This window comes from Ixodes scapularis, unplaced genomic scaffold (assembly GCF_016920785.2).
Source record: "Ixodes scapularis isolate PalLabHiFi unplaced genomic scaffold, ASM1692078v2 PGA_scaffold7__128_contigs__length_106722199, whole genome shotgun sequence".
Lineage (NCBI taxonomy): Eukaryota > Metazoa > Arthropoda > Arachnida > Ixodida > Ixodidae > Ixodes > Ixodes scapularis.
Window position 1 is genome coordinate 43,042,909 of NW_024609882.1, and position 27,358 is coordinate 43,070,266.

The 27,358-nt window shown below is 45.8% G+C and overlaps 1 protein-coding gene across 1 annotated transcript in view; it reads right to left on the reverse strand.

The window, feature by feature from the left end:
- Window positions 1–27,358, reverse strand: part of LOC8024954 (leucine-rich repeat-containing G-protein coupled receptor 5) — a 50,781-nt gene that overhangs the window by 22,869 nt on the left and 554 nt on the right. The window contains exons 3-11 of the mRNA XM_040500142.1: window positions 23,124–23,195; window positions 17,216–17,287; window positions 14,701–14,847; window positions 13,023–13,094; window positions 12,718–12,789; window positions 12,566–12,634; window positions 10,653–10,796; window positions 5,809–5,949; window positions 495–560 (exon numbers count right to left, since the gene is read on the reverse strand). Of these exons, the coding sequence (XP_040356076.1) occupies window positions 495–560; window positions 5,809–5,949; window positions 10,653–10,796; window positions 12,566–12,634; window positions 12,718–12,789; window positions 13,023–13,094; window positions 14,701–14,847; window positions 17,216–17,287; window positions 23,124–23,195 (855 nt within the window). The remainder of the gene's footprint in view (window positions 1–494; window positions 561–5,808; window positions 5,950–10,652; window positions 10,797–12,565; window positions 12,635–12,717; window positions 12,790–13,022; window positions 13,095–14,700; window positions 14,848–17,215; window positions 17,288–23,123; window positions 23,196–27,358) is intronic.

Here is a 27,358-nt window from a genome sequence, read left to right on the forward strand (position 1 = left end):
GGAACTATAGGGTATGGTAAATTGCTTTTCCAACTTTCTCGTTGGAGGATGGTGACCTAAAAGATGCCTGCATTTCTTATGTTGTGAGGAACTATAGGTAATGATAAACCGCTTTTCTGGCTTTCTCGTGCGAGGATTGTGAACCAAAATATGCCTGCGTTTCTTATTTTTTCAGGGACTATAAGGTATGGTAAACCGCTTTACTGACTTTCTCGAGCGAGGATGGTGACCCGATAGACGCCTGCTTTTCTTATGTTGTCAGGGACTATGGGTTATGGTAAACCGCTTTACTGAACATCTTGAAATGGAACAGCGGCAAAAAACTTCGATCCTGTCGCGTGTGTTTCTTTACCCTTGTCCAAGATTTTTGCTGCTCTTCCTTCCCAAGATGTTCAGTTCAAATCTACTAGCACAATACGTCAAATTGTTGCGCTTTACTGACTTTATTGTGCGAGAAAAAAGTTGAAGGACGACATAAAAGTAGCTGAACTCACAGGATGAGAAGCTCCGAACAGTTGGTCAGGACCGGAACTGCCGTGAGGTGATTGGACATGAGGTAGCTGGCAGCGAACAGAAAAGAAGATACAAATCTCGTTAGATTCTCAACGATAAACGTCATAACATAAAACCCCAATGTTTTCGATCATGATGGTTACCAGACTGCCTGCATAGGCTCGCTTCTTGCAAGGATAAACATGTCAATCAAAAGGGATACAAATGAATTATTAAAAAAACAACGACGCAAGTTAAAATATATATATATATATAAACGCACAGATAAGGTCAATCATAGAGAAACAATTCCGCTCCCCCTTTTGCATTATTAGCTTCCGTGAGGTCTTTCATCATCGGTCCTGCCACATTTTGTATTTTTGTACGAGTGATTTTGTGCATTATGGCCCTTCCAATTTGTCTTCCTTACCCCACGTCTTCAAATTTCGCTGGGTTTTAATCTGCATTGTAATTTTTCAGCCCGCTTTTTGTCTCCATTCACGCTATATGTTTCGAGTTCGTTCACACGGTCCATTTTTCATTCTGAACCGCATTTTCAATTTTCCTAATTTTCCAACTTTTTTTTCTTTTTAAACTTCAGTAACACCTCAAACTCCGGCTTGTCAAAATTTGGGCACACTTTTAATCACTTTGACTTCCCCAATATTAATGGGTTGATTGGCGTTTCCGCTTTCTGTGTCGCAACATTTAAACTGACGCGCTGCACAATCGCCACGCAGCTGTAATGCGGTGGTCGGGTACGGTAGGATATAATGGTGAATTTGTTACAGATTCAACAAAAAAAAAAAAATCGCCTGTCTCTGATATTTCCAACGGCGATCTAAATGCGTATCATTTATAGGTCATCTACAGCGTCACGTTGTCCCTTGACATCACGGTTCCGTCCCGTCACATCACGTCGTGGGGACACGCGACCTTCAGGAAAGCACGTGGCAAGGACACTTCACGTCGGGACGTGAACCCAGGTCACGTGACGTCAAGTAGATCTATACATGCTTTGCACTTAGAAGTTCTGTGGGAATGACGTGTCACGTGACATGACATCATGCAACACATGTCACGTGACGTTAGTTGGGCTACATCCCATCGTGAGAGCGAAAACTGTAAGAGCCGGCCCTATAAATGCTATGCATTTTAATAATCCTCTTTTAATAAAGTAGGGTACTGACTCGTCTTAAAACTTGTTCCATCTGGCTCCCCACCATTCCGTACCAACGCTCGCCCCTTCTCCCTTATTTTCATAACCCCCCCCCTCCCCCCCTCCCCCCTAACCCCGCGGACCCTTCCATACCCCGTTATTTTCTTCACCCGCAATACACGCAGAGACCAATCAGAACACGGAACACGGCGCCGCAGTCTCTCATTCCGGCTGTCACGGTCTCCCTTCGAGTCCCACAGAGTTGACTCTACTCTCCCCACAACGCAGCGACCCTGGCGCCAAATTGCTCGCGCGCTCGTTCCCTTTTCGGGAAGCCGAAACGAGAGCGAGCGGGGAGAGACCGAGTGTGAGTCAGCGATTCCGGTGGCCGTTTGTCATCGGTGCCGCTCAACCGGGTCGTAAATCTCGCGCGGCCCCGGGGTCCAGCTCTAAACCCCGCCTAATGAGCGCCGAGGGCACAGACCAGACCCCGCTTCGGCGAGGGGTTGTAACACGGATAATACTCCGTGTTCAGCGGGGGGACGGAAAAGGGGCCGCTGCTGGTTTCCGAGCCACGGTCGGTGTGCTTGCGCAAGCGTGACCCGTTCCTTATCTCTTCCTCCTCTCTCTCTCTTGCTACTTCTCTCTGCAGTTGGCAGCGGAAGTAGACTACGGTCGCCCGACTTTCCAAAAAAATGGGTTTCCGTAATACGTTCTAGGATGTCTGTTGTGGAAGATGGTGCGCACGATAATGCCCGGTTATGCCGTACTTTGTTTCACCTTGCGATAGACCGCATCGGACGCTACGAGCCACTGCAGTCAATCCAGATCTGCGGTCGTATCGCGTGGCCGCGCGTCTGGTGCGTCACTGCGCCCCAACCCGAGGTCACGTGACAGTCACATGGCATTAGATTGGTTTCCCGTGCGGTTCATCACAAGGCGAAACGGAGTACAGCAATCACACTGCACTGGAAAATACAAACAAATATATATATACACCAATCACAGCGGAGACATCACGCATGCGGAGCGCAAGTTCGTCTGCTTCTTGCAGAGGGGTTGCGATAATGTCAGAACGCCAATATCTTATTTGCCGATTGAAAAAAAAAAATGAAAGCCGTTTACAATTTCCTGTAACGCCGGTTAGAGCGCAGCTCTTGAGGAGGAAGATGGAAGCGTACTGAGGGATAGGTGACTCCTTGAGGTCACGTGACCTCATGGGGTCACGTGACCTTTGGGGGTCACGTGACCTGAAGGGGTCATGACCTTAGGGGGGTCACGTGACTTCAGGGGGTCACGTGACCTAATGGGGTCACGTGACCTCGGGGGGTCACGTGACCTAATGGGGTCACGTGACCTGGGGGGGTCACGTGACCTCGCGGTTACGCCGACGGCGACGCCGACGACGACGCCAACGGCGACGCCGACGCCGCTCAAGCCGGAAACGAGCCCCTAAGAGCTTCGCTCTAAAAAAAAAGTGTGAGTGGACCTCGAGGCATCTAGCATTGAGCTCTACCCACTATCCTTCCAATCCAAGCCAATCAGAACATGGCGTCGTTCTGACGCCACAGCAAACCCTGCCCAAGAAGCAGACGACTTGCTGTCCGCATTGGGGCCATCTAACCTCCCGTTGCCTAAACATACAAACAACGCAATTACGATCTACAGCTGAGAGACTCGTCGCCCGTTGAGGCAGACCAAGTTCTACCTGTATAGACGTACACACACCCCAATTTTTTTAGGCTACAGTGAACTAGAGGAGGGGTGGTGAAATCAGGCACCGACACGCGCCATGCATTGCTATAACGCGGCGAGCGTGGAAAGGTCCCGGATGTACGTGGAGGCGCTGCGGTAGCATGGGCTGGAAGATCCAAGTGTTCCAAGGCTGGAGGTCCTCGCGGCGAGCAGGTTTGGCAGCGTGAACTGGCAGCGCGAACAGATCGTTCCCCCGTGTTTTCTGTCGCTTATGTCTATTGAAGTGCAATGCGGAATCGAATGCGAGGACAATGACGACGGCGACGACGACAGCGCCAGTAGCGCAGCAAATGCTATGTGATGCATGCGCACTGTAGCCCAAGCTTCAGTGCCACCCTCTGGTGCCGTCGGCACGATATGCGGTAGCCGTGAGCCTCGCTGAGCTCCCTGCCATCTATAGTTCACTTTACCTAGGCCACATGTGAGGAAAGCACGTTTAACATGAATCGGAGTTGGTCACATATGTTTAAAGGGGTGCTGAACCAAATATTTCAGTGTACATAATAATTGGCGCACGATCTTTCCACAAGCCAGCAGCCGCCATCAGCCACGCAACGAAATTCACGTCGTGATCCTCCATTCACGCTTAAGATACAGTGAAATGTAAGGGCTCCGGAGGAAAAAAGAATAAGGACATGCTTTTTTATGCGAAAGCATTAACTGCCCCATAGAACAAGCCGACGTCCTCAGCTTTGAAACCTCGCCAAACGGCATCTTAAATCCTTTCTCCAATTGAAGCCAGCTCCCAGCTATGAAACCACGCGAAAAGCCTAGCCCAACAGCACCTAGTTTCCTCAATACCAAAAGAGCGGAGTTAAGCTGATGGATTTCACCTTCGGTGCCATTGGCTGGCGCGCGTCGACGAGGCTTCCATTGGCCGCTGCGCGTCAGTTTCAACGATCGCCACCCCACGGCGCTGCGTGTCCGTCAGCGCGCCGGTAACACAAAACGTCCAAGGTCAAAGCGACGAGGAGAGGGCGCGCTCTGCCGTTGACGAAAATACGCTGCGTACGAAATAAAGCGGGAAACACATGTACGACGAAACCGTCCGATCCGACGTCCGACCGCGCAATACGACGGTCGGAGGCGAGGGTTTTCCACGCTCTCCGATGCTACGAACACCCTCTCCCCCCAAGGTCATTCCGGCAGTCCGCACGTCGGATCGGACGGTTTCGTCGTACATGTGTTTCGCGCTTAAGGGAGTGGAAGAATGACGTGCATGCTTTCGCGTTCACAACTCATAAGAAGCTTAGGTGTGCGTCGAGCCTTTTTATCTCCGCAGTGGGGTCTGGTGTAAAACGTAGGTGATTAATTGATCTAACAAGCAGGTAAGGCTTGTCTTTATTCTCCTTTTTCCCGGAGACCATACTTTTCACTGTCATCTTAAATGGAGGATCATGACGTCAATTTCGTTGTGTGTGCTCGCGCACACCGGCGGCTGCTTGCTCGTGGAAAGATCGTGCGCTACTTATTATGGCCACTGAAATGTTTGGTTTAGTATCCCTTTAAGTCATACTGACCACTTACGAGTCATGAACAAAACGGGAGTTGTCGGAGCTGGTGAAAAGAACTTTGATATAAAGGTCTTGGAAGCGGTAGAATGGCTGCCTAAGTTTTGCTGAGTGACAGAAGATCAATACGTTTTGAAGCAAGTAATTAAGTACGTTGTCTTTGCAAATAAGAGTGATGTCACAAACAAACACGCAAGCAAATTCGTATTAGTTGCGGGGGTGTTCATACAACGGGCCGGACAGTTATATCTTAAAATGACGTTTATGGCCCCACCGTAGTCGTGTAATATGGTTATTCAGTCGAACCGCTAGCTCATAGTTTCTGACGGAAATAAGGCGGTACTGTAGTGCCCAGTGATCTCGTGACCGACTGATGGGCGAATTAAACTTGTTATTTTTGAGTCCATATCAATCTAAACAGAAAAGTTATATTGGCAAGTGAAAAGAGGAAATTGTAACAAGATGACAAGCTCGCCCAGCTTACAACTAAAACTGGTTCACATAAAGAAAAAGGTTAGTCATAGTGCTTTGTATATTTTTGTGTGCCTCCTTCAGCGATGACAGTGGAAATAAAATATTGAATACATTTGAATCGTAGTTTAAGGTCAGTTAAAGGTGACTTTAGCGCACTAAAGTCAGAAAAACAATCATTTCTGTAGTAAGGGATACAAGCAAACACACACACGTGCACACACGCACACACACAGACACACGAAACAATTTACCTTTCAGCCTTATTTCCGGACGTTGGCTTCACTAATTCGTAGACACAGTACCAATATATTAATCAGCCCTAAATTTAGGTCTTTCAGGCGGTTTAGGCTCGCAATCCCACCACAGTCCAAAGGGCAACCATCATCAAAGGGCGTACTACGTGGGCAGGAGACTCACAGTATCTTGAGCTTGGGCACCGTTCGACAGAGATCGGCGGGCACTGAGCTCAGGTGTGCTCTGCTCAGCCGAATCTGCTCCAGGGAGTGTGTGCCGTTCAGGTCCGGAAAGTGGGATAGGTCCCGGGCTTCCTTGACCAGCCTGTCAGATGACATCCAGTACATTCAGTCTAAAGCCATAGTGATGTTTATAGAGGTGTCGCGTTACTTGAGTTAGCAAGACATAGCAAGACTCCTAAGATAAGGCATACGAGGTGTATGAATGAGTGAGAGAATAAACACAGGTCAGCAACCGGCTAGGACTCGTGTTCTCACTGATCGTTCTCACGGATTTGCATCCTTATAGGGTGACGTAAAGATTCGAGCAATACGGTTTTCCTATCCATACTTCATTTCAACCTAAAGGAACACTGAAATGAAAACAAAAGCTTAGATGGGACACGTATATTTCTTAATTTTTCCACGGAAAATAATTATTTGCCGCAATATTTACGCCGTTAGACGCAATGTAGGTGGAGGTAATCTGCTATAGGCCCCGCTCAGGAACGATAGCTATATAGCTACGAACTCTTTCTTGGTTTTTATTGATTGGAGAGATGATTGAAGTGTGGAATATTCTTTGTAAAATCGTTTCTCCTTGCCGCAATAATATTTCATTCGACTTATTTTTTATACAAGGCAGTCAAAGCTACTGCCGCGAGCGCGTGCGCACGGTTTGCTAAACGCTCACATATATATATCAGTGTGTCGAACCGAAAAAAATACGGGTTCGGTTACGGTTCAGGTTCAGGTAAATTTATTTTGTTCCGGTTCAGTTCCGGTTCGATTAATTCGATCCGCGAACCGGTTCGCGAACCGGTTCGGGGCGCTGAACCGGTTCGCGAACCGGTTCGGAAATTATAAATGACAAATTGCAACATCAAAATAAATTACAAATAAAACATCTGAAATCAGCACATACGAAACGGAATACATCTTAGTGTAAGGCTCAGGGATTTCTACCAGGAATGGTTTCTTTATGTGCACTCAAAGGTTACCTCACCGACGTTTACGCATTCGGACTTCATCTAATTGGGTCCGACGCAGTAGCTGTAAAATCCGCGACCTCCTTACAAACCCACTTACAAGTAGAACTCGCTAACTATCCCGCCACCTCGGCGTGTAAGCAATTGAAGGAACAGTGGGGCGAAAATACAGCTTTCTTTATTTGAACTAGCATTCGGTAACTCAAATTAGACCCTTAAAGAAGTTTTCATTAAACAAGATACGGAATATGAAAAAAACTTCACCGAACGCAACGCCAGAAGGACGTAATAGGATAAATATTAAAATAGAAGAGTTCGCTGTCTCACAAATATGTTAGCTTCTAAGTGCCTATACGAAACCGGATGCATTATTATCAAACTCCACAGCCTTTTCTTTTCTCATTCCGATGGAAGCAAGCTTCAAGAACTCGCGCGTTCTAGAAACGTGTTATGAAATGAGCACACAGCAGCATTTAGGATTTACGAGATTGTAGAAAAATGAAATCCCGTGACGCGATTTTTTTTTTTGCACAGCTTTCCAATTCTTTTTTTTCCGTGCAAGCCGCGACCAGCGCAATACTGCATGGTTCCTATGTCAAGATTCATGGATGCAGCGTTTGTCAAGATTCACGGATGCAGCGTTTATATTCCTAAGACTGAGTGGAGAAGAAAAATATGTAAGCGAGGTGTGTGTCAGTTGACGGCACTTAAAAAACAAATGGCATTGATAGCACATTCATTGTCAACAGCGCGTGGCCGAACCGTTTTGACATGAGCCGGTAACCGCTATTTTTTTTTTCCGGTTCAGTTCCGGTTCGGGTTCATCGCGATAACAATATAATGGTTCGGGTTCGGGTTCAGTTCCGGAAAAAATACCGGCTCGGTTCCGGTTCGACACCCTGATATATATATATATCTATATACATATATTTATATATATATATATATATATATTTTTTTTTTTTTTTTCAAAAATATCACGAGATTGATTTTTCCGCTTTGGTTTCAAACGATAACCAACATGACTGCCGGCGTTGGCGGCCAGTGGTTTCACGCACCGCGAAGCTCGTTGACCTCGCCTGTTTTTATCAGTGAGAGTCGTCTCGCGTTCACTGAAGGGTTTAGAGGAAGATATTCTCAACCGACGTCGTTTTCAGCAAACAACTGTCGCAAGCACTCGCCTTCAGAAGCGCTACGCGGGTGCTTGTTTACGTAGATCTGGCTTGATTGTTTGCGCGTTTTAATGCTGAAGAATAAATATGTCGGTTCCCGTAAAAGCGGCGCCACGTACTGCTTTGAGAATCGTGCAACCGTCGTGAATGCGACCATGGCTTTAGTACTGAGAAGCAACCTACACAGGTAATAAATCACGAGCCATTTTACTGGAAGCAATCGGGCCTTGTTCAAGTATATTTCCGTCATTTCGCTTCGAAAGGCCCGTAGCTCTCAAGTGTTGAGCAATGCACCTGTCTTGCCAAAAACAATACTTTTAGCTATTTCGTCGTCTACCCTGAGACTGGGTTTTTTTTTTTAGAAGAGCAGAAGTAACAGAAAAAACAGACAGGTGCTCGCGTTTCAGTTTTGCGCCATGACGCTCACCCACCTTGCTCGCGGATGCTATGCAAGAAAACAAGAACAGGCTCGGAAACTCAATGTACTACATATTTCTTTTGTTCTTTCGGTCGCTTTTTGCGGCCCATCGACATACGCTGGCAGACGCTTGTACTAGACAGTGGCTCGTGCATGATGGAACGTTAAACGCCGATTTCATAGTCACATCTTGCGAGCTTGTCAAACGGTTTTCGACGGTGGCGGAATAGCAGGTGAATGCAAGCGACGGCGGACACGAACGTGCCGCTTTTACGTCTGCATCTTACGGGCGCTGTAGACGGCGATAAACGGTGGTAGAATAGCAGACGACGCCGGAGGCTGCCGCGCGTCTGCTCGCACGACCAGCAGGCGGTACAACACACCGGACTATGGTGCCTACAGCGCGTCTCCGAGTGGTGTGTTTAACGTCCTATCCCGCCCATATGTCAAAAGTTGTCCCGATGGGGCAACAAATGACGTCAGAGAAGCCGGAGTGTCCTGCTGTCGGATGTCGCGATCTTGGCGTTTGGTCGTAGAAATGCTGGCGAAAAACACGAGCGAACGGAAGTGTCGCTGTCATCTCGGCGTCCCACGTTTTGGCTGCCGAAGCTTCCGCGGACGGCAACACTGGAGGGCGACTTGCAGCAAAACGGACGTCTGCCAGAACCACCACCGCTGCTGGGACAACGCCAGGATCGCTAGCGGCGAAAGCATGACATTTCTAAGACGTTATCAAGCGGAAATTGAGGAACCACTTTTTTGAAGGCGATAAACACACCAGTCGGAGACATGTTCCAGACACCATAGCCAGACTAGACGTACCAGACGTCGCGACAGGGAAACATCGGGCTTGTGAGCGTGTTCGGCCGAGCAGCCAAGCCAATCCAGTAGTAACGGGCGGGGCCACTCATTTGTGGGCGGGGCTTAGAGCGGGCTATGACCTCCAGCTGAATTGCGTCGAACAGCATGAACATTGCGGAAAACGTTTTTCCCGTGAAAAAATAACAATATAGAAACGCATCGTAAGTAAAACCGTTATTTGGTTTCTTTTCAGGTTTTTTTTTTTAAATTTAGAAGCAGCCGACGCTAAGAGCTGGTGGGACAAATCAAACAGATTCAAAAGCGCACCATCATGGTGTTCGTTATATTTCTGCACGTGTTCTTTCATCGCTGAACCAATCCTAAACAAAAAAAGACCAGTGACCTGCGCTTTTGACGTTGCTCGATTGGTCTCATTAGCTCGTGGCGCCTGCTGCGTCTGTACTTAAGCTGAAATGAAGTTTAGGATATGTGGGCGATGGGGGGGAAAGGTAGGGGGGATATTAGACCATATCTAGCAGTTCACACATCACTCGCGTCCTGGAGCCAGTTTCCTCGTTCGTCAATCTTCGTGTTCAGTGACGCGACCTGGTTCCTTGAACCATAGTGAGGTGGTCTAGGTCGGCCATTCTTACGCTATACAATGTTACACATTCGAACCAGGAATCAAGCATGAATACACGCGTTGCGAGCAGCTAACTAAGCCAGAATGCCCACATGGCATGGATGATTTTACACCCACTAAAACCTCCGTTCTCGGCGGCAAAATTGGTGCTGTTACGCGTCAGGAATCGCCGATTTTATCACCGTATGGTTCTCGACAGACAGCAGAGAGTTTAAGGAACCGTTTTGGCACATCCTGTACTGCACGATAGGTCCTCCGGTACGAACTACCTTTATGCGAGTCTTCTGTGGTAGCGGATGCGCACGCAGTTCGTACGGGAGGGCCCACCTTACCCTATCGGATGTGCAAAAACGGTTCCCTAAAACTCTCCAGTGTCATAAAATAATTTACGATGAGATGAAAGTTTTTTTTTTTTTTTTTTTTTTGATGCTACCTTCTTGATTAAGGTGGATAACCAAGACTGACGGGCAACACGGAAAAAACAACACAGCGATACAACAGCACGCGACAAAAGAACACGGTGTCGAAACGGTACAGATGTCTGAAATAAGAGTATAAAATAACTAAAAGGACAGTGACATTGTAGCTCCATCATGCGGCAGCGACCGACAGCTTCGGACTATCACTAGCCAACGAACATGCCGTCAATTCCCGAAAGGTGGCGCATCTTACGTATTTTCCTGTTATCTCTCCAGTGTGGGTGGTAGACGCAAGTGTACGCTAGACGCAATTAATCGAAGTAGTCCGGTGCAGCAAGTTGCAGGGATATGGACTTCCACCACTTACAGTCTCTTCAGGTTGGGCAGGCCCGAGAAGGTCTTCCTGTCGAAGGATTCCAGAGGATTGTTGGCCAGCTCGAGCAGCGTGAGGGCAGAGTTGCCCCGGAACGAGTCTTCTGACAGAAAACGAATCTGATTGTCCGAAATTATCCTACAAAGAGTAAAAAAAGACAGCGACAATAGGTTTAACAGGTAATGAAGCGTTAAAACACGCATGAAGCGTTAACACCAACACAAAATAAGATGCCAATTTTCTGAAAAAAAAAATGAAAAAAAAAGAGATAGGCTATGCATCAAAAGATAAAGATATGCACCATTAGGCATCACACTAATGGACGCCTGGCTGATGACGCGAAAATCACTTCGATCGCGCAGAATTTATGCTGTGCTTGAATTTTTCGTTAGACATCTAGAAATTGGCACAAAAACGTATTATAGTTACTAAGCGTATCGCGTACAATGTTTTTTTGTTTTTATCCATTCAAATATATAAAAAAAATATAATAGGAAGACGGACCAGTTAATATATTGCATCAAAAACAAAAGAACCAGAAAGCGGGGCAAGAAAATAGACAAACAAGTAAAGCGCGTGTCTTCTTTCTCGTTCTGTTGTAAATTTTTTTTTTTGTTTTAAACAAAACAAAAACAAAGCGCACGGTTTGTTTTTCTGATGAGAGAACTTATTGAGGCGTTCTTTATTAAGACGAAAGCCTTAAATGTCTCATCGTTCAGTCGACCTTCAAAGTCCTTGAGCGAAAATACGTCGGCAACACGAAAAGTACCAAAACATGTCGGCGACATGGAAGGTACCAAAACGAAAGGAACCAATGAAATGGCGCCAAAAGTGCGTCGTCAGAGAGCGCGCTGTCTTCGGAGATTCGCTGTCACGTTTACATCGGTGCTTGAGCTTTCGCCTTCAAGTCGTCTTAGAGATTACGTGAGACCCTGTGAATTTTGCGAGCCTTGATTTGGCGAAGGGTGCGTCAGCGAACTTTCTTAGGCGCTATTGGAGAAAGAGGTTACGTTCCTGCGGCCAGGAATGAATTGTGTCACGTAGCGATGTGTTTATCTGGGTTATGACGTGGTGCCTGATTGGCAAGTCTGTATGTATGTGTTTTCAGGTTTATTAACTAATCATACTTAAAAAAAAAAAAACGAGACAGAAGAAAAGGAAGGGGAAAACACAACAAAGTCTCAAAACGCAGCTGCGTTTTGAAACTTTGTCTGTGTCGTTTTTTTTTTTTTTTTTTTTTTGCGGTATGAACTTTTACCAGCTAGCCTGCGTCGCAACTCTTTCAGTTATTATCTAAGCTTGTTTTTCTTTCTTCGTTTTTTTTCTGCCATTGGATTTCAGTTGCACGTACAGAAATGTCCTGTCCTGTTCGTGTCTTTTCTACGTTCGCGTTCATTGAGCTGTTCAGCCGCATCATGTAAAGGGTAGGTTGATGTGTCTCAAGTTTGACTCTTGACATGTATCTGTCAACGACGCAAGTTTATCGCTTTCTGGCAGGGGCACAGTGACAGAATGACTCGAGAAAGATTTCTATCCCACAGATCGCGTCACTTGTGAGAGGAAGCGTCCTCCTTATTCGAATTGATGACAGAATTCAACCAACCGCAAACAGCAGTTATATTTCATCGCGCGTACTCCAAGCTGCAAACCGTCAACAATAGAACTTTCCAAAAAGGGGTTGGCGCGTGTGCAGGCTGTTCTGACGCGGCGGCGAAAGCTCGAACTACAATTGGCGTCCGGAAGGGGAGTTCTGAGTCGCGGAGGTGGCGGGAGAGGTAGCGCAGCTCTCATCCGGACGCCAATCGCCCTTCGCGCTTTCGCCGCTTGGTGTCGTCTTGACATGGAGAAGGTCCATTCTGCAAGCAACTGCAAGAGGGTGAATAAAAAAAGAACACCAGTGCTCTTACAGTTCCCTCAGCAGCGGCAAGGAAGCCAGGGCTCCGGGCAGTCGCGTCAGCCGGTTGTGACTCAGGTCGCTGTTGAGAATGCATAAGCGTGTGTTAATCGAGGTAATGTTACACATAGCTTGCCTTTCCACAGCCATAAAGCTGTGACTTACATGGCCTGCAAAGACCGGAGTCCGTGAAATGCTTCTTTGTCCACGATGCCAATCAAATTCTTTCGGAGAATTCTACAAGAGGGGAAAATATTTAATCAATTTATAGGTCACCAGAAAAAAAGAAGAAATATCTTTTTTTATGAAGTGCTTGATTGGTAGCGGCTATTTGCTTTCCAGAGGTTACCCGAATAGTTCGGTTTTTTTTTTTTTTTTGTTTCTTTAAGAAGTCGTTTTACATGAACGTAGTTCCGGACAAACTGATAACAGAAACTTGTAGCATAAGGAAGAAAGAAAGTCAGACTCACAAAACCTCCAGACGTGATGAGTTTCCGAATGCCGATGGTCCCAAGCTCCGAATTTTGTTTTCGCCTAGTCCACTGAAAGAGAGCCCAAACGGAAATAAGGATCAAAATAGCAAAAAAAAAGTCTTAAAAAAAAAGTAAGGCGTGATTTATCTAAAGATCACAATGAGCCATTACTGTATGTCCAGGATTTTATGTACTATTCTTATAAAACCGTCACATAAACCATACCTTAAAAATAATGATTGCTCATAGTAAATGAATGTAAATAAAATAACACCACCGAAGTAAAAAAAAATTGGGGTAGTAAGGTTTTAAGTTGTTCGGTTTGGTAAACGTTTAACTAGGCTAAAAATGGCAAAAAAACAACAACATAAAACAAGGACAGAGCAGAGGAATACACATCGGACACATAAACTTTGACTGGCAACTCAATTATATTACACAAATGAATGACATAAGGAATGTGAAACAAGCGGAAAATTGGCAAGAAGAAATCCCAAGCAAGTGGCAAATCTTTAGCTACCTTTAATTTGACAGTGATTCAATAAACGTCCACAGGGAACTCGAGAAACCAACAGCGACGTCTTTCAACAGTCGCCGGTGCACGTTATGCGAGCGCTATCCCACAGGTTTACCGCAACGGGCGCTACGAGTCATCCGAGACCGGCATCCGAAAGCCAAGTGCATTTTCGCGAGACCTCGTGATAGGGCGCTACGGAACGCAGAGCGCAAGTCCAGGCATCACACTCCCTGTTCGACTGCTTCGGGTAGCCCACGACATTTATCTAGGAAATCTTTGTCTACTCGGCGAATGTCGCTTTTATTTGCGCACCGGTGTATTGCAGAGAAACAGCAAAAGACGAGAACAGAAACTAATAACCAAACCATTACAAATTAATAGAAAAGAAAAAAGCGCGCCATCTAGAGGTTGGTAAAAAAATTATCCGAACCGTCAATGATTGGGCACACACTCTGACCACGTATCGGACGCGAAAATCCGCGTGAGCGTTCGGCGTGACATCGGCTCAGCTTGAATCGAAAACGAGTATTTAGTCAGCGCTCGGCGAAGACTCGGATCCAATCGCACGCAAGGTTAACGCGCGGCAACACGCACGACACACAAAACGTTTGTGACGTGTGTTCAAATTATGCCCAACGTGCAGAAACTTGCCTAGCTTCATTCAGCACCTTAAACACACCCCTTCGTACACATGCATACCTATATCTAACTCGCCGCCATCAAAGGAGTGGCCAACATGTTCCGGCTTTCTGCTGCTCTCACCACTTACTACTACTACACCCATACCCATACGTGCGTGAGCGAAGAAGTCTGCGATTTAATAAGAGCCAAACTTAAGTAGGCGACGACGATATGAACAGGTGGTTCGTCTCGGCTAGGGAGCCTAGATTTGAGTGTGCTTTCAACTGCTCGATCAGGGTCACGTGGTTCGTGGGTCGCAAGGTACGCGTTTGTAGGAGGCAAGCGACTCCGACTTTCTTCCCCACTCCGCCCGATCTCCTCTTTGCCGCGCACGCGTGCGCACGTGCACCCCATCTGCGAAAGAGGCGTCCGTCATTAAATTGCGAGAGTCATTTATGGTTTGAGTTGCTCTTTCTCTCGAATCTAGGCTCTCTAGCCTCGGCTACACGCGGTTGTTGCAACGGGAAAGTTCCGTACAGGGCCTCGAGTCCGTGTAGCGACTCGATGCACTCCGTGGGCACGTCGACCAAGAGGTTGCTGTCGAGCCAGACCTTGCGCAGCTTGGCGTGGAACAGCGGCTTTGTGACACCCGTCACGTGGGTCAGTCTGTTCTTGTTCAGGTGCCTGTCGTCACAACGAAGCATTTGTTGTCGATAAACTGCGCGTTATAACCTATGAGGAAACGTTTTTAATTGACAGAAGCAGGGGAGCTATAAGCCTACGACACACGGGAGAAAAGTTCGAATTTATGTACCTTTGGTTTTATATCATAACTTACCCCGCTAACCTGCTAATACTATAGGCCTTTCTAGCCCTTTCTGTTTTTTTTTATTATATTTAATTTTTCATCCTCTCTCTTTTTTTATAAGCTCACAACAAAATTTTTTTGGTTTATCCCTTTTAATTTGGGCTAAGTTATAAGTTATAACCCGACGACTATAAACTAATGCGTTTTGCTATAAGTTGTAACTTTTAGGTTACAGCTTATATGAAAGCATTTTTAGTTTAAAAAACTACTGTTATAACTCAGTCATCATAGGACAATAGGCACGAACGAGCTAGCCTTTTCTCGTTTCCATCACTTCTCCAGCTTTCTGCCCCTTTTTACTCCTATAACAAACTTTTTTCAGTCCATAAAAGTGGGTTCCAAAGCCTATAAGTTATAACAAAATTTGTTCTAGTTTATATACTTTAGGATTAAACTTAACATAAAATATTTTCATGTTATAAACTTTGGGGAAATCTCCTACCTATGTTATCATATTTGATGTTTTTAGACCTTGGGCTTAAATTTAAGTTAACTTAATTGCCCCGAAGCTTAGTCCAGATGAACCTTTTTGTCTTTCCGACATTTCCAATATCACGCTTTTTTTTCTTTTTTTTTTATACAAGAACGTATTTGGGTAATAGACTTTAGGTTACAACTGACAGCAAAAGATTTTACTCCAAAGGCGTTCTACAGTTCAAGCAGGTCGATAAGAGCTCATGTCACTAATGTAACAATGAGGCAGTAGCGCTGGCTAGAAGACTCAGGATGCAGCAGGCACCTCGCTTTTCGAGATAACACATTTTTGCGCACGCGCGGGCAAATGCCCTTGTTTATAAATTATAAACAATAGTTTGGTGCATAGTTTCTAAACAAAGTTAGGAGCGACATGTTTCGTAGTTTTGCACCGCGGTAACTTTGATTTGCGGAAGGAGACTAAAACTGCAATAAATAATACGAGCTGTTTACTAAAAAAGAATTCAATTTTAGATTTACTAAGATTAGGGGTTTATCACTAGGCAACGTTTTATGAAGTGAGGACCATCCCCTGGGTAGCAGATAAACAAATAAAGTACAAGCTGCTATTATAACAGCCTATTCGGCGAAGGCATTAAGTTTCGTTGTACCTTCATGATGCCAGATTTTGTTTAATCCAAGATTACGTTACGAATAAAAGTCAATCGATACAGAATTATGTGTGGACTTTGCTGTACCGGGTGTGGCTGAGAAAGCGAAGCCTGGTTTTTGGGTCCGCATAAATAAACTATGCGCATCGCAGAAAGCTGGAACTGCGTGAGAATGTGACGCTATTGGTGGTAATAGAATACGAAAGTTTGAGCACATGACATTACCTGGATCAAAAGATACAGAAGAGAAATGCGAAAACAACTTGTCAGCCAACGGAAAACAATATCGTATTTCTAACTGGCAAGTGTTTTCACTGAAATAAATGCTACAGGCGCCCACAACCTGAAATATCGCTACGATGCAAATTCGGCTTAGGTGGACGTCGGCTCACGGAGAAAGATTTTTTTGTTTTTTCTTCGTTCTTTTGATCCAGCTAACGTCATGTGCTCGAACATTCAAATTTTTTGACCACCGCTAGCGTGACTTTCTCTCGGAGTTTCGGCTCTCTGTGACGCGTGGTTTAGTTATGCGGGCCGAAACACCGAGTTTCCTTTTCTCGATCTCACCCTGAAGGATTACCAAAATTCAAAATCACATTTCGAGCGCACTTTTTTTTTTTTTTTTTTAAATTCGATTGACGTTGGGGCATTTACTTTGCTATGTTCTTGATACCGATATTTCAGCCATCTGTGCTAACTTCAAAAGCACAAAGAAACGCTTCAATACAAAAAGGCAACATGAACCTGATATAACAGTCCTCCGTGAAATTCCTAACCCCCCCCCCAAAAAAAAAAAAAAAAAACAACAACAAAAAAACATCTAGGGCAGAAAATGTACAGGAATTAGCCGAGCGGGGGAAGGAGTCCAGATTTACAATATCTCTTATGGCTTGCAAAGTGGCAGCGTTTTTATGTAGTTTTAGAATAAGGGGCGGCCCCCACGCTCTGCCCCCCCCCCCCCCCCCCCCTTTCCCCTCAACAGCTTGTGGGACTCAAAGCCTTGGGACCCCCTACTCTAAAACACCATTGCCAACGCTTGATTCACGAGACAGTATTCATAGTCGCAGTTTAAATGTATTTGAAAAGCATCGGGACTCACAGCGTTTCGAGGGAAGTCAATTGACGCAGCGCCTCCCAGGGAATCTTCGTGAAATTGTTGCCCTCCAGTGACCTGCGTGCGACAAATAATATATACATTTTTTTTTTTCATTTAGCTGCATTGGTAAAGGGTGCCATAAGTGAACGCAGAGCGCTCATGCAGTTCGGACACCACAAGCTGTCGGGAAACCCAAGCTTTTGCACTTTGCAGTGACGTGATTGTTACATGATTCACACTTCGATACGCATGTGCTGCACTAAACTTTGTACAGCAGGCGAAGTTTACTACAGGCAATTCCAATAATAGCCTTCTGCTCGCCGCCATCACTGTTTACTGAGCACGTGCAGTAGCTTTCTTCTGCGATTAGACTCCGCACATACTTTCACAGCTCAATGACTCAGCTTTCTTGCCGAAGCGACAAGCGCTAACAACGTGTATAGAGGTGTACAGTGAATCCTCCAGGAAGCAAGCTTGAATGATCTTTTCTTTTTTTCCTATGAACGATTGCAGATTGCATATTCATCAAACCTTCTTTCCAGCTTTCCATGACACATATCGTCCCTGCCAACAAATTATGAGACACTATTTTTTCAAAACTCCCGGCGTTGTCTTTAGTAGTCCTTTGAAATAGGCGCAAGCCAAACACGCTCCCGTCTTTCTACAACCGCGAGGCGAGAGACAACCGCGATGCGAGGGACAACCACCGACAGTCACCACACACCCAATCGAACAAAAGCTTTGTTTCCCGTCCAGTAGAAACGCCTCACAGCGGAGCCATTTTGGTTAATATTATAGTGCCTAACCTACACAAAGAGCTCCCCGTTTTTTCCTTAAAATAGCGAAGAACACTGCACCACCCCAGCCCATTTTTCAAAAGGGCTTCAGAGATTCACGCCGCAAAGTTATCCGTCCCGATCCCCAACAAAGAGCACAGCTGAAACACTATAAGCGTTCTTCTTCGCTTTCTCAAACGCTGCGTCGACGACGGCAGAAAGCGACGGAAACACAAAAAAGCCGTAACGCAACAAACACTGTAAACACAACAAACGCCGTAACACAGCAGTCGGCGACCGCCGTCAGAAAGCCGCGGCACCCGGAAAGAAGGGAAAGCTGCCCCGTTACAATAACGCGGATCAAACCGCGAAAAGAAAGCCGAGGGCCTAACGTTCAATACCCCGCGATCCAATCGCATTACTTTCGTCAAATAGGACAACGCAGAACGAGGCCGACAAAAGGGCCGCCGGCGGGGGGTTGTTGCGTTATGCTCCGATTTCTGGGCGACGCCGGAGCGCTCGTGCAAGTAGCACTCCAGTCAAATTGGATTCGCTCTGTCAATACGCGCGTATCGGCCACTACGAAAATGTCTGACGGCTTTCCCGCAAAGCTAGAAACGTAGTCGGGCATCTTGAAAGCAGAAAAGGCGGCGACTGCTAAGAACGGGACACCAAAACATAAAACAAAATCTCCTGGCTTGGACGTTTTATCAAATCAAATGGAGGTGCGACAGTACGTAGTGGGTTTTTGAAGCAGCAGCCCTTTTTATTTGAATTTAGCGAAGACACGCTAAACCTAGCGAGAAAATTGTGACGTCACGCAACACCATAACGTCACGTATGATCATGACGGCACTTCGCTTCTTTTGACAGGGGCTCAACGTCATACAAACAGCTGCGCTCTGTCGTTGACACTCTCTCCCATGGCCTTGGTATACGGTGCGACCAACGCCGAAAGCGTGAGAGAGAGAATGCGCAAAAAGAAGGGGAAAAGAAACATGCGTGGAAAGTTCCCAAATAGAGCTATATTGCTTAAATTTCTTCGAAGCTGTAGCTTACACTTTTATATAGTTTCCACCAATGTTTACTTCGCGACCACTTCGCAGCAATATATCCCCAAGGTATAGTCTCGTCGACAGACCTTCCCAAGTCAATTCTGTGCCCGTATGCTGCTGGCCCACATTGAAGCTTTAATGAAACGGTCCTCGAAAATCTTCCCAATGTCGTTCGGTTTCAAGTAATTGACTTGGTGTGCAAATATAGCATCGTTGACTGCTTCGAACAATTCATCTCGATTTTTTACGGGGCTCTCATATGAGCCCACTAAGCTTTAATGAAACACGGACAAAGCAAAAGCAATATTTTATTTGCAGGTTATATTGCTTCGAACACGTATGCATCTGACACCGTCCCGCCGAAATGAAATAGTCTCAACATTTTTTTAAAGCAAACTACGGTAGCATGTTGCGTGACAGCACATAATCATAAACTTAATTGGTTTAAAGTTAAGTTCAGAGCGCTTGAAAGCTATGCGGGTAAGCGGGAAATGCTGACAAGGTAGGGTTAATGTAATTTTTTTAGCTTTGGCACAAACGGAATGACTGATATTAAACAAAGTGGTTTATGCTGACTTAGTCACGCTGACGCGAACTTAAGCCTTCATGCATTCAGCATCGAGATACTGATATGTCTAGCCGTGCTCGCGGCATTTATTGTATTTCTAAACTGTAACCGAGCCTTCCGGTTGCGATATAAACTAGGAAAACACAAACGTACAGTGCTAATCACATTTGTCTATAACGCGCGAGCGTGCGGCTTTCTCCGGGGAGCGCTAGACTGGTGGCATTCGCGGAAAGTAAGCTAGTCACGTGGCGCAGCATGGAACGGCCCGCTCGAGGGGTGTCCTGCCCACTCTATCAGCTTGATAAGCGATAAAAGTAAAGTGCTTTACGATATATTTTTGTTTTTTGATGACGAAATCGTTGATACGCCTTCATGCTTTAGTTTGTTTATTGTTCGAGCAATTATGTTTGTAAAAAGCGTGCGAGCGGCCTTCCGCGTTCGCCGCCAGCTGATAGAATGTCCAGGACATCCCTCGAGCGGGCCGTTCCATGTTGCGCCACGTGACTAGCTTAGTTTCCGCGAATGCCTCCAGTCTAGCGCTACCCCGAGAAAGCCGCACGCTCGCGCGTTGTAGACAAGTGTGATTAGCACTGTACATTGCTTGAGGGTTGATAATGAAACAAGTTTAACCTCGAAACTTGTTCAAGTCGGCATTTTTCCCCGCAGGATTACATAGAAACGAATAAAGAAGGATATGTTGCGACGACAGAAACTAATGATGATGAGCGATGATGCTGGTGGCGATGATAAAGACAATAAAAATTACGGGACGAATATATCCCGGTATCTACATATAATCTTGATATCAACGTGAAGTCGCTAACCACCTGTAATTCACGCAAACTAATTAAAATTTTCCCGCTTCACTCAATATTGAGGGACGGTTCCACATACCAAAACTCCTCTACCCAACGGATGCCGTTACTTATGTTCCGACGGGTGCTAACATGACGCAATGCTAGATCCCCCTATTGGAAAGACCAGTCTGAAAATCAAACTGGTCAAAGTGGTATTTGGACTGGTTAGACTGGTTTAACAGGAAATCAAACTGGTGCATCTGGTAGCCAGACTGATCTAACTGGTAACCATATTGATCTAACTGGTCACCAGATTGCCTTCTAACTGGCCACCAGATTGGCCTGACTGGTCGCCATATTGGCTTAACTGGTCACCAGATGGGCCGAACTGGTCACCAGATTGGCCGAGCTGGTCAGCAGACTGGCCGAACTGGTCCAACTGGTAACCAAATTGACCAAACTGGTCACCAGATTAACCCCTGTTTCTCACTTCCTTTTTAGGGGTGTGCGAATTGGCTTTTTTGTTTATTGGCTTTCAAATAATTACGGCATGATCGAGCGTTTACTTTTTACTAAGAGATTCGTGTTTTAAGCCGTTCAAAACAATCTCAGAGGTATGACATCACTGGAAAAAAATCGACATACCGGGAATATTTTTTGTTGCTTAGGCGGTACCCGAGAAATTCCGTACGTTCAAAACAACCAGTATAAAAGACGGAAACTCAGATCACGGAAGCGGTGATCGGGTTAGTGTGCTGTTGTATTGATGTTTATATGTACCGCGTATGTGCATGCCTTAAATGCATGTTCAGCTGATGCTTGTAGTAAGCGTATTGTGTCTGTGTCTCATAAAGATTTCCGAAGCGCAGTGGTGGCGTGAACAAATGAAAATATTTTTTTCGAACCAGCGTGACAAGTCAACCAGTGGGACCAGTTCAACCACCATGACCAGTAACTAGCGTGACCAGTTCGAACCACCTTGACCAGTTCAACCATTATGAAACTGGTCAAACTGGAGCAATAACCAAGTTTGAAACTGGTACCACTTTGAACTGGTCTTTCCAATAGGGCTGTATAAAATATATATATATATATGTGTACATAAAAACTGCCTGTCTTTAGAATCTTTTAAAGACACTAAACATATAGCGTGTATAGAACCTCCGTGACGTCATTGCGTTAATGACATCACGGCGTCACGTTACTTCAAACGGCCCGTGATAACATGACTTGTCACGTGACGAAACATGAGCGCTGTTCCAGTCCGCGTCAGCAACTTACACGTCTGCAGAGTGCTCCCCCATTCACAGCAGCACGACGATTGTTCGACAAAAGCAAAAGAAACACAAAGAAAAAGAAATGGGAACAATACAACGTTCGGTCGTCGCTTTCTGTCGCGCTGCGTGTCGCCCAAATCATGATTTCCCGTCCGAGATACAACCCGCATCCCCGTATACCTACGTTTACGACGTTGCCGAAATCGCGGACATCGCCAACCGTCGCAACTTACGCAGCCTGACGCGGAGCTAACGAGAAAGTAACGCCGGTCCCGTCCGCGCGTCTGGCCGCACTCTCGTAAGGTAGACTGTTTCACGATGTCTTGTTCCAACGGTATCCGCTGTCGAAGCTGGGCTCCGAGCAACCGAAGTGAAAAGGTATGCTGGTGACGCCATTCTGACGCTGCAGTGAGCGTATTACCAGTATTTTGGCATTGTCTTCTACTTTCATCGAAGAAGGACTTTAATTCCGTCAGTTGAAACTGTCAGATCAGGGCATTACATAGCGAACGACGAGGCCTTCAAGCGCTGGTTATCTGTGTTCTTTAGAAAAAAGAAGTCTGAACAGTCAGTCTTATGCACAAACTGTGCGAGGAGAATCCTTTCTTTTTTTTTACCTCGGCATCTGTATCACATTGTTGCAGAGCTGATATTAATGTAAGACAAGGTAAATCTTTTCTTGCACTATTATTGCTAGGCCTGCTGCTCATTTGTATAACATGAATTTTCCCGATATATTTATGTCCTGAATTTGGAATCATTCAAAAGTGGCACAAATAAAGATATTTTTGTCAATTAAAGAACGCAGATTTCTGAAATCGGATCCCGTAAAGCGCTCAATACGGGAAAACTAATGTCCACATGTCCACCACCGATTATGAATAATAACATAGTCTTAATTTGCCATATTATTATTCAGTACTGTAGTAATGGTATCGAGTGGTCCAATAAAATTACAAAATTACCGTAAAAAAAAACACGCACAAAAAAACTAGCCCTTATCACCCACCTAACCACGAATAAAAGAAATATATTGCCTCGCAAAGGAAACATGCGTTTACGACTCCCCCCCCCCCCCCACCCCCCCCCCCCCCAAAAAAAAAAAAAAAAACAGTTTCGCAATTTTAACTTGAAAAGTAATTTGGAGCTGCTTTTGCTAACAGGAGCGGTGAAAACAAGTATAAATAAAACAGATCCTAACAGGGCTGGAGTCAAGAGTTTAGTAACTACGACATTGTTAACAGCAAACGAGCCACTACGTATAAAGCACACAAAGAATGACGGTAGCCAGTCAGCCGAACACTCATCAGACCGTAAAACCCCGCGCTACACAACCTCGTACAACCACCACCGAACATCTGTGAGGATCATAAACGTCCCGTTAGCGGGCGCTAACGCTTCGCCACCCACCCTGTTCCCAGAGCCGCACTGTACTCACAAGAAGGTGATTCCCTCGACTCCCAGGAACGTAGCAGGAAGAAGCCATTCTAAGCCGTTGTGTTCGAGCCGTCTGCAAGAACACGAGAAAAAGGCCAGCATCAGCCTCGCGTTAAGACCACAGATTACAAAAAAGAAAGTATAAAAAAACACAAAATAAAGATAAATAAAGAAGAAAAGCGAGCGTGTATAGTTGCTCCCCAATGTCTTTAACGCCGAGAAAAGCAGTCGGAAGTAAGGTCGTGGTAACTGCGACCTCATGAAGCCGCCATTTGCGCAAGGGGCCGTCATCACTATTGCAACACTCGCTCCATTTCCCCCGGACGCCTCTCGTCCACAGCGCTGTTCTTTTCGCGGTATCTCTTCATCGCTAAGTAGCTGTGTCGGGGGGCCTAATGCTCGAGACTTTACCCGCGGCCTCTGTTTCAGTCGACATCTTTCTTTGCGAGAAAATTCGCCTTCTTTCCCTCTCTTTGCCTTTTCATCCTTACAACATGTGAGTCCCCCCCCCCCCCCCCCCCCTCCCCCCCCCCCTCTTCCCCGAGAGCGCACTACAAGCCATGATGCGTATGGAAAGTAAAACGGCAGAAAGTACCACTCTTCGGTTGCTTTAAAATTTAACAGGACAAACAAGATATCCGGGGAATACATAAAAATGCACAAGAAGAAGCTTTTAGCAGTCACGAAACAAAACTTATCGCGCGCCGACAGTGACCGTAACTTTCGTAGCTTCGGTCGACCGGCGACGCTCCAGATATGTGTTCGTGTTATAACAATAACGACACGACGTACCGAAGAAAACATTAGGAAAAAGAAAGAAAAAATCATTGAAAATCGGGTAGAGCGATGGGGCTCCGGAAGCCTCCGGCCCGTTAAAATTGAGACGAATGGCTTCTAAAGACGTGTCAAATGTCACTCTTGACAAAGAGGTTAAACAGTGGAGAACAATGAAAAAGAAAAGTCAGCGACTGAAAAGAAAGCCGCCATTTTTCTATCTCTGTGCGCTTACTTTCAATCGTAAAATTAGATCCGAAATAAATGTGCAACTACAACGAGGAGAGGAAGAGCACTCGGATTTTAACAAAAAGCACAACCAATACAATACAAAGAACCTTGGAAAGAAAATATCCGTCTTCCAACGACGCGACCTCTTTCGTCAATCGGCCACACTTCGTGTCAACTTATGATAGACCGGAAACGGACGCTACCAGCCATTCCAGCCAATACAGCGCTCTCAACGCGCCACGTGACTTCGTGCGTAGTGGCGCCCCTCTCGAAGGTCAAGTGACACTCACATGGTACGGGATTGAATTCGATGATTCGTAGTGTCTTCTGCGCTCCACCTTACGGTGAAACTGACTAAAGGAACGAGTAAACGGTAAAAGTTAATCCGTTCGTTTTTTTCCTTTTCTATTTTAGAAGAATACTTCTATTTGGTACTGAAGAGGTTCCCGAGCGACCAAAAAGTGCGTAGACGAGCAGCAAGCGAACGCTGACGCGACTTACGCCACGCCAAATGCATTTCCCCTGTTCCATGCGGTACGGCTTTGGGGATTTGTGACCCGAAACCTGCTCTGCTATTCGGCGGCGAAGCCCGAAAGAGAAATATCATCCTTCTTATACTTCCAAACTTTTGCCGCAGGTTTCTCCCTCCTATATAATTTTTTTTTGTGTGTGAATTTTTATTGGTTTGTGAGCGTGAAAACAAAAGAGTTTATAACTCAAAACTAAAAAGTGGGCGATGAACAGGAAAAGATGAAAACTATCGACGGCGTGCGAAGTGAACGTAAGCCGTTAGCCTCGCGTTACGCCCTCGACATTCTCTACAGATGGATGAGAGGAAACCCGCCGATAACAGCTGCTGCGCCCCGAAAAAAGTTGGGACTTGTTGACGCAACAAATAAATGTCTTAACCTGTCAAAAGGGCCTGACACGAGAGCGTATATGGCTCGATGCAGCGCTTCTTTCGAACTCGCTCCCGTGAAGATGACTCGCTATATAGTCTTCATCTCGCCATAAAACAAACTAAGCGCAAAAAAAAAAAAAAAGGTTACTAGTGCGAGCTCTCTGCGCTCGAAGGCTTCTCGGCTGGACTACCACTCGTATATACACCGTTCACACCAAACTCAAAAAAAGAAAAGAAACGCGGTTGTAATGTTAGTACATTGTACAAAACAGTCTGCAGATACTGTGTATGAAGCAAGCGTGCTTGGGACATGCTTGAGTCCTGTCCTAGCAGTGCGGCGAGAGTTACGCGCTCGCAGTACCATAACCTCCTCTATACTGACAAAGCCTGGCAGATCGCCACGAGAAGCGGCCGCCGAAATTGAAAAGGTAGAGTGGCAGACAACGGATGAGAGGAGAGCCACGTGACGGGCGCCCCGCTGCGGCGAGACGCCGAAACACACTTCTCCCGAGCGATGGAATGTCCGCTCGTGCTCCTCGCGCTACCGCTTCTTTTCTCGTCGGGTTTGAAAACCATGTTTCGGGTCCTCGCCGCCGCGAAAGCTGTGCGCTGACGTCTGGCTTTCCCGAAAAATGCTCAGTGCTACCACATCCTTGCGCTCCAAATCTGCGACTTGGCACTCCATGGCTCCGTCATCAAACTGCCAGGCTTTGTGAGTACAGAGGAAGCTATTCGCAGTACCAATCAACCGTCTTCCTTTCATCATCTGACCCGTCTCTCCGAGCTTGGGTGTGGAAGGAAACATTTTCACGCGACAAAAGATAGACGTGTGACTCGTTCCGTTGGGCACAAAGCTTCCAAAGCGCTCTCAGCTTAGCGGGTGGAGTGCGTATTGCAGGTGCACCGACCGAAACCGCCCGCGCTCGTAGCCTTCGTGTTCGGTTTATTATGCTTCGGGAGAGACGAAGAAGAGGTAGTCACCACACGCTCGCACCATATAACTTTAGCGGCGCACTACATCACACCACTGTTGGGAAATAGTTTAAGTACACTGTACTTAAAGTACCACTCGAGTAGGTTTAAAAAGAACTTGTACTTTACTCGAAGTACATTCTTCGAGTATCTACTTCTACTCAACTTGAAGTATTTTTTTCTGGTACTTTCCGAGGAAAGCAGAACTCCCCACATCAAAGTACGTTCCCCAAATTTGGTAGTGTTAAATTTGTATCACAAAATGGTGCTTTGTCAACTTTGAAGAAATACTGGGAGGAGGGATATTCTACTCTCACCAGAAACGGGAGCAGACAACGCATCGCTCATTTGGTGATTTCTCTGGGGCGAGTAAAGGCCCATTCACACACTTGCAACCGAGTACGACCGAGAGAGACGAGACCTGTTGAAACCTCTTAAAATTTCTTAGGGGCGAGAGAACACACTGGTGCTCTGGCGCCATCTATGCGGTAACCCTGGAACTGCATTTCACAAGAGCGAAGATTTTGCTGGATTTCCGAAGTCAAATGTGCGTATTACCTATAAGAAAGGCTCGTTCCTATCGTCGACAGAAGTTTTTCGAGCCAAGAAAGAAACGATAATGCGCGAGAGAAATAGAGAATATGCCGGACCGCCAAGTTTACACTTCTACCCAATAGATGGCGCCAATGTGTCCTCTCGTCATAAGAGATATTAAGAGATTCCAAGGCAGGCGGTTCTAAGAGGTTGAAAGTGTGTGAACAAGCCTTAATGGTGACTCTAAGACCGCTACAAATAAGTGCTTTAAGAGCTCATTGTGGGAAATAGTTTGCCAGAGTGAGTAAAACGACTACTCTGGGGACATTTGACATTATCTAATATTCGTCTCCATTTCCGACAATAACTGATGCACCCTCGATTAACCCTGGGTCAATCCGTTACCAGTTTAAAAAAAAAAAAAAATAGGAGAATTAAAGTGCACCATGAAATATTTTTGGTAAAAAGTACTACTACTTTACTTTGGAAGTACGTTGCATTTAGAGTATTTTACTTCAGGTACATTGCACCCGGTGTACTTACTACTTTACTTGAAGTACAGGACCTTTTGTACTTGACTTCAAGATTTTTTAGATGTATTTTACCCAACACTGCATTACACATATATAGCTGACAGGCAGCCAAAGCTAATCTCATAATTCCTATTTTTATGCAAGTATTCAGCAAATTTGCTATTAACAACAATCGGAAATTAATTTCAGTTTGCCCTCTTTTTTTATCAGTCTCGCACTCCCTTTTTGCTTAATACTGCTGTGCTCTTTCGAACCTGATTCCTCCGGTTATTTTATTGCGATGTAACGAAA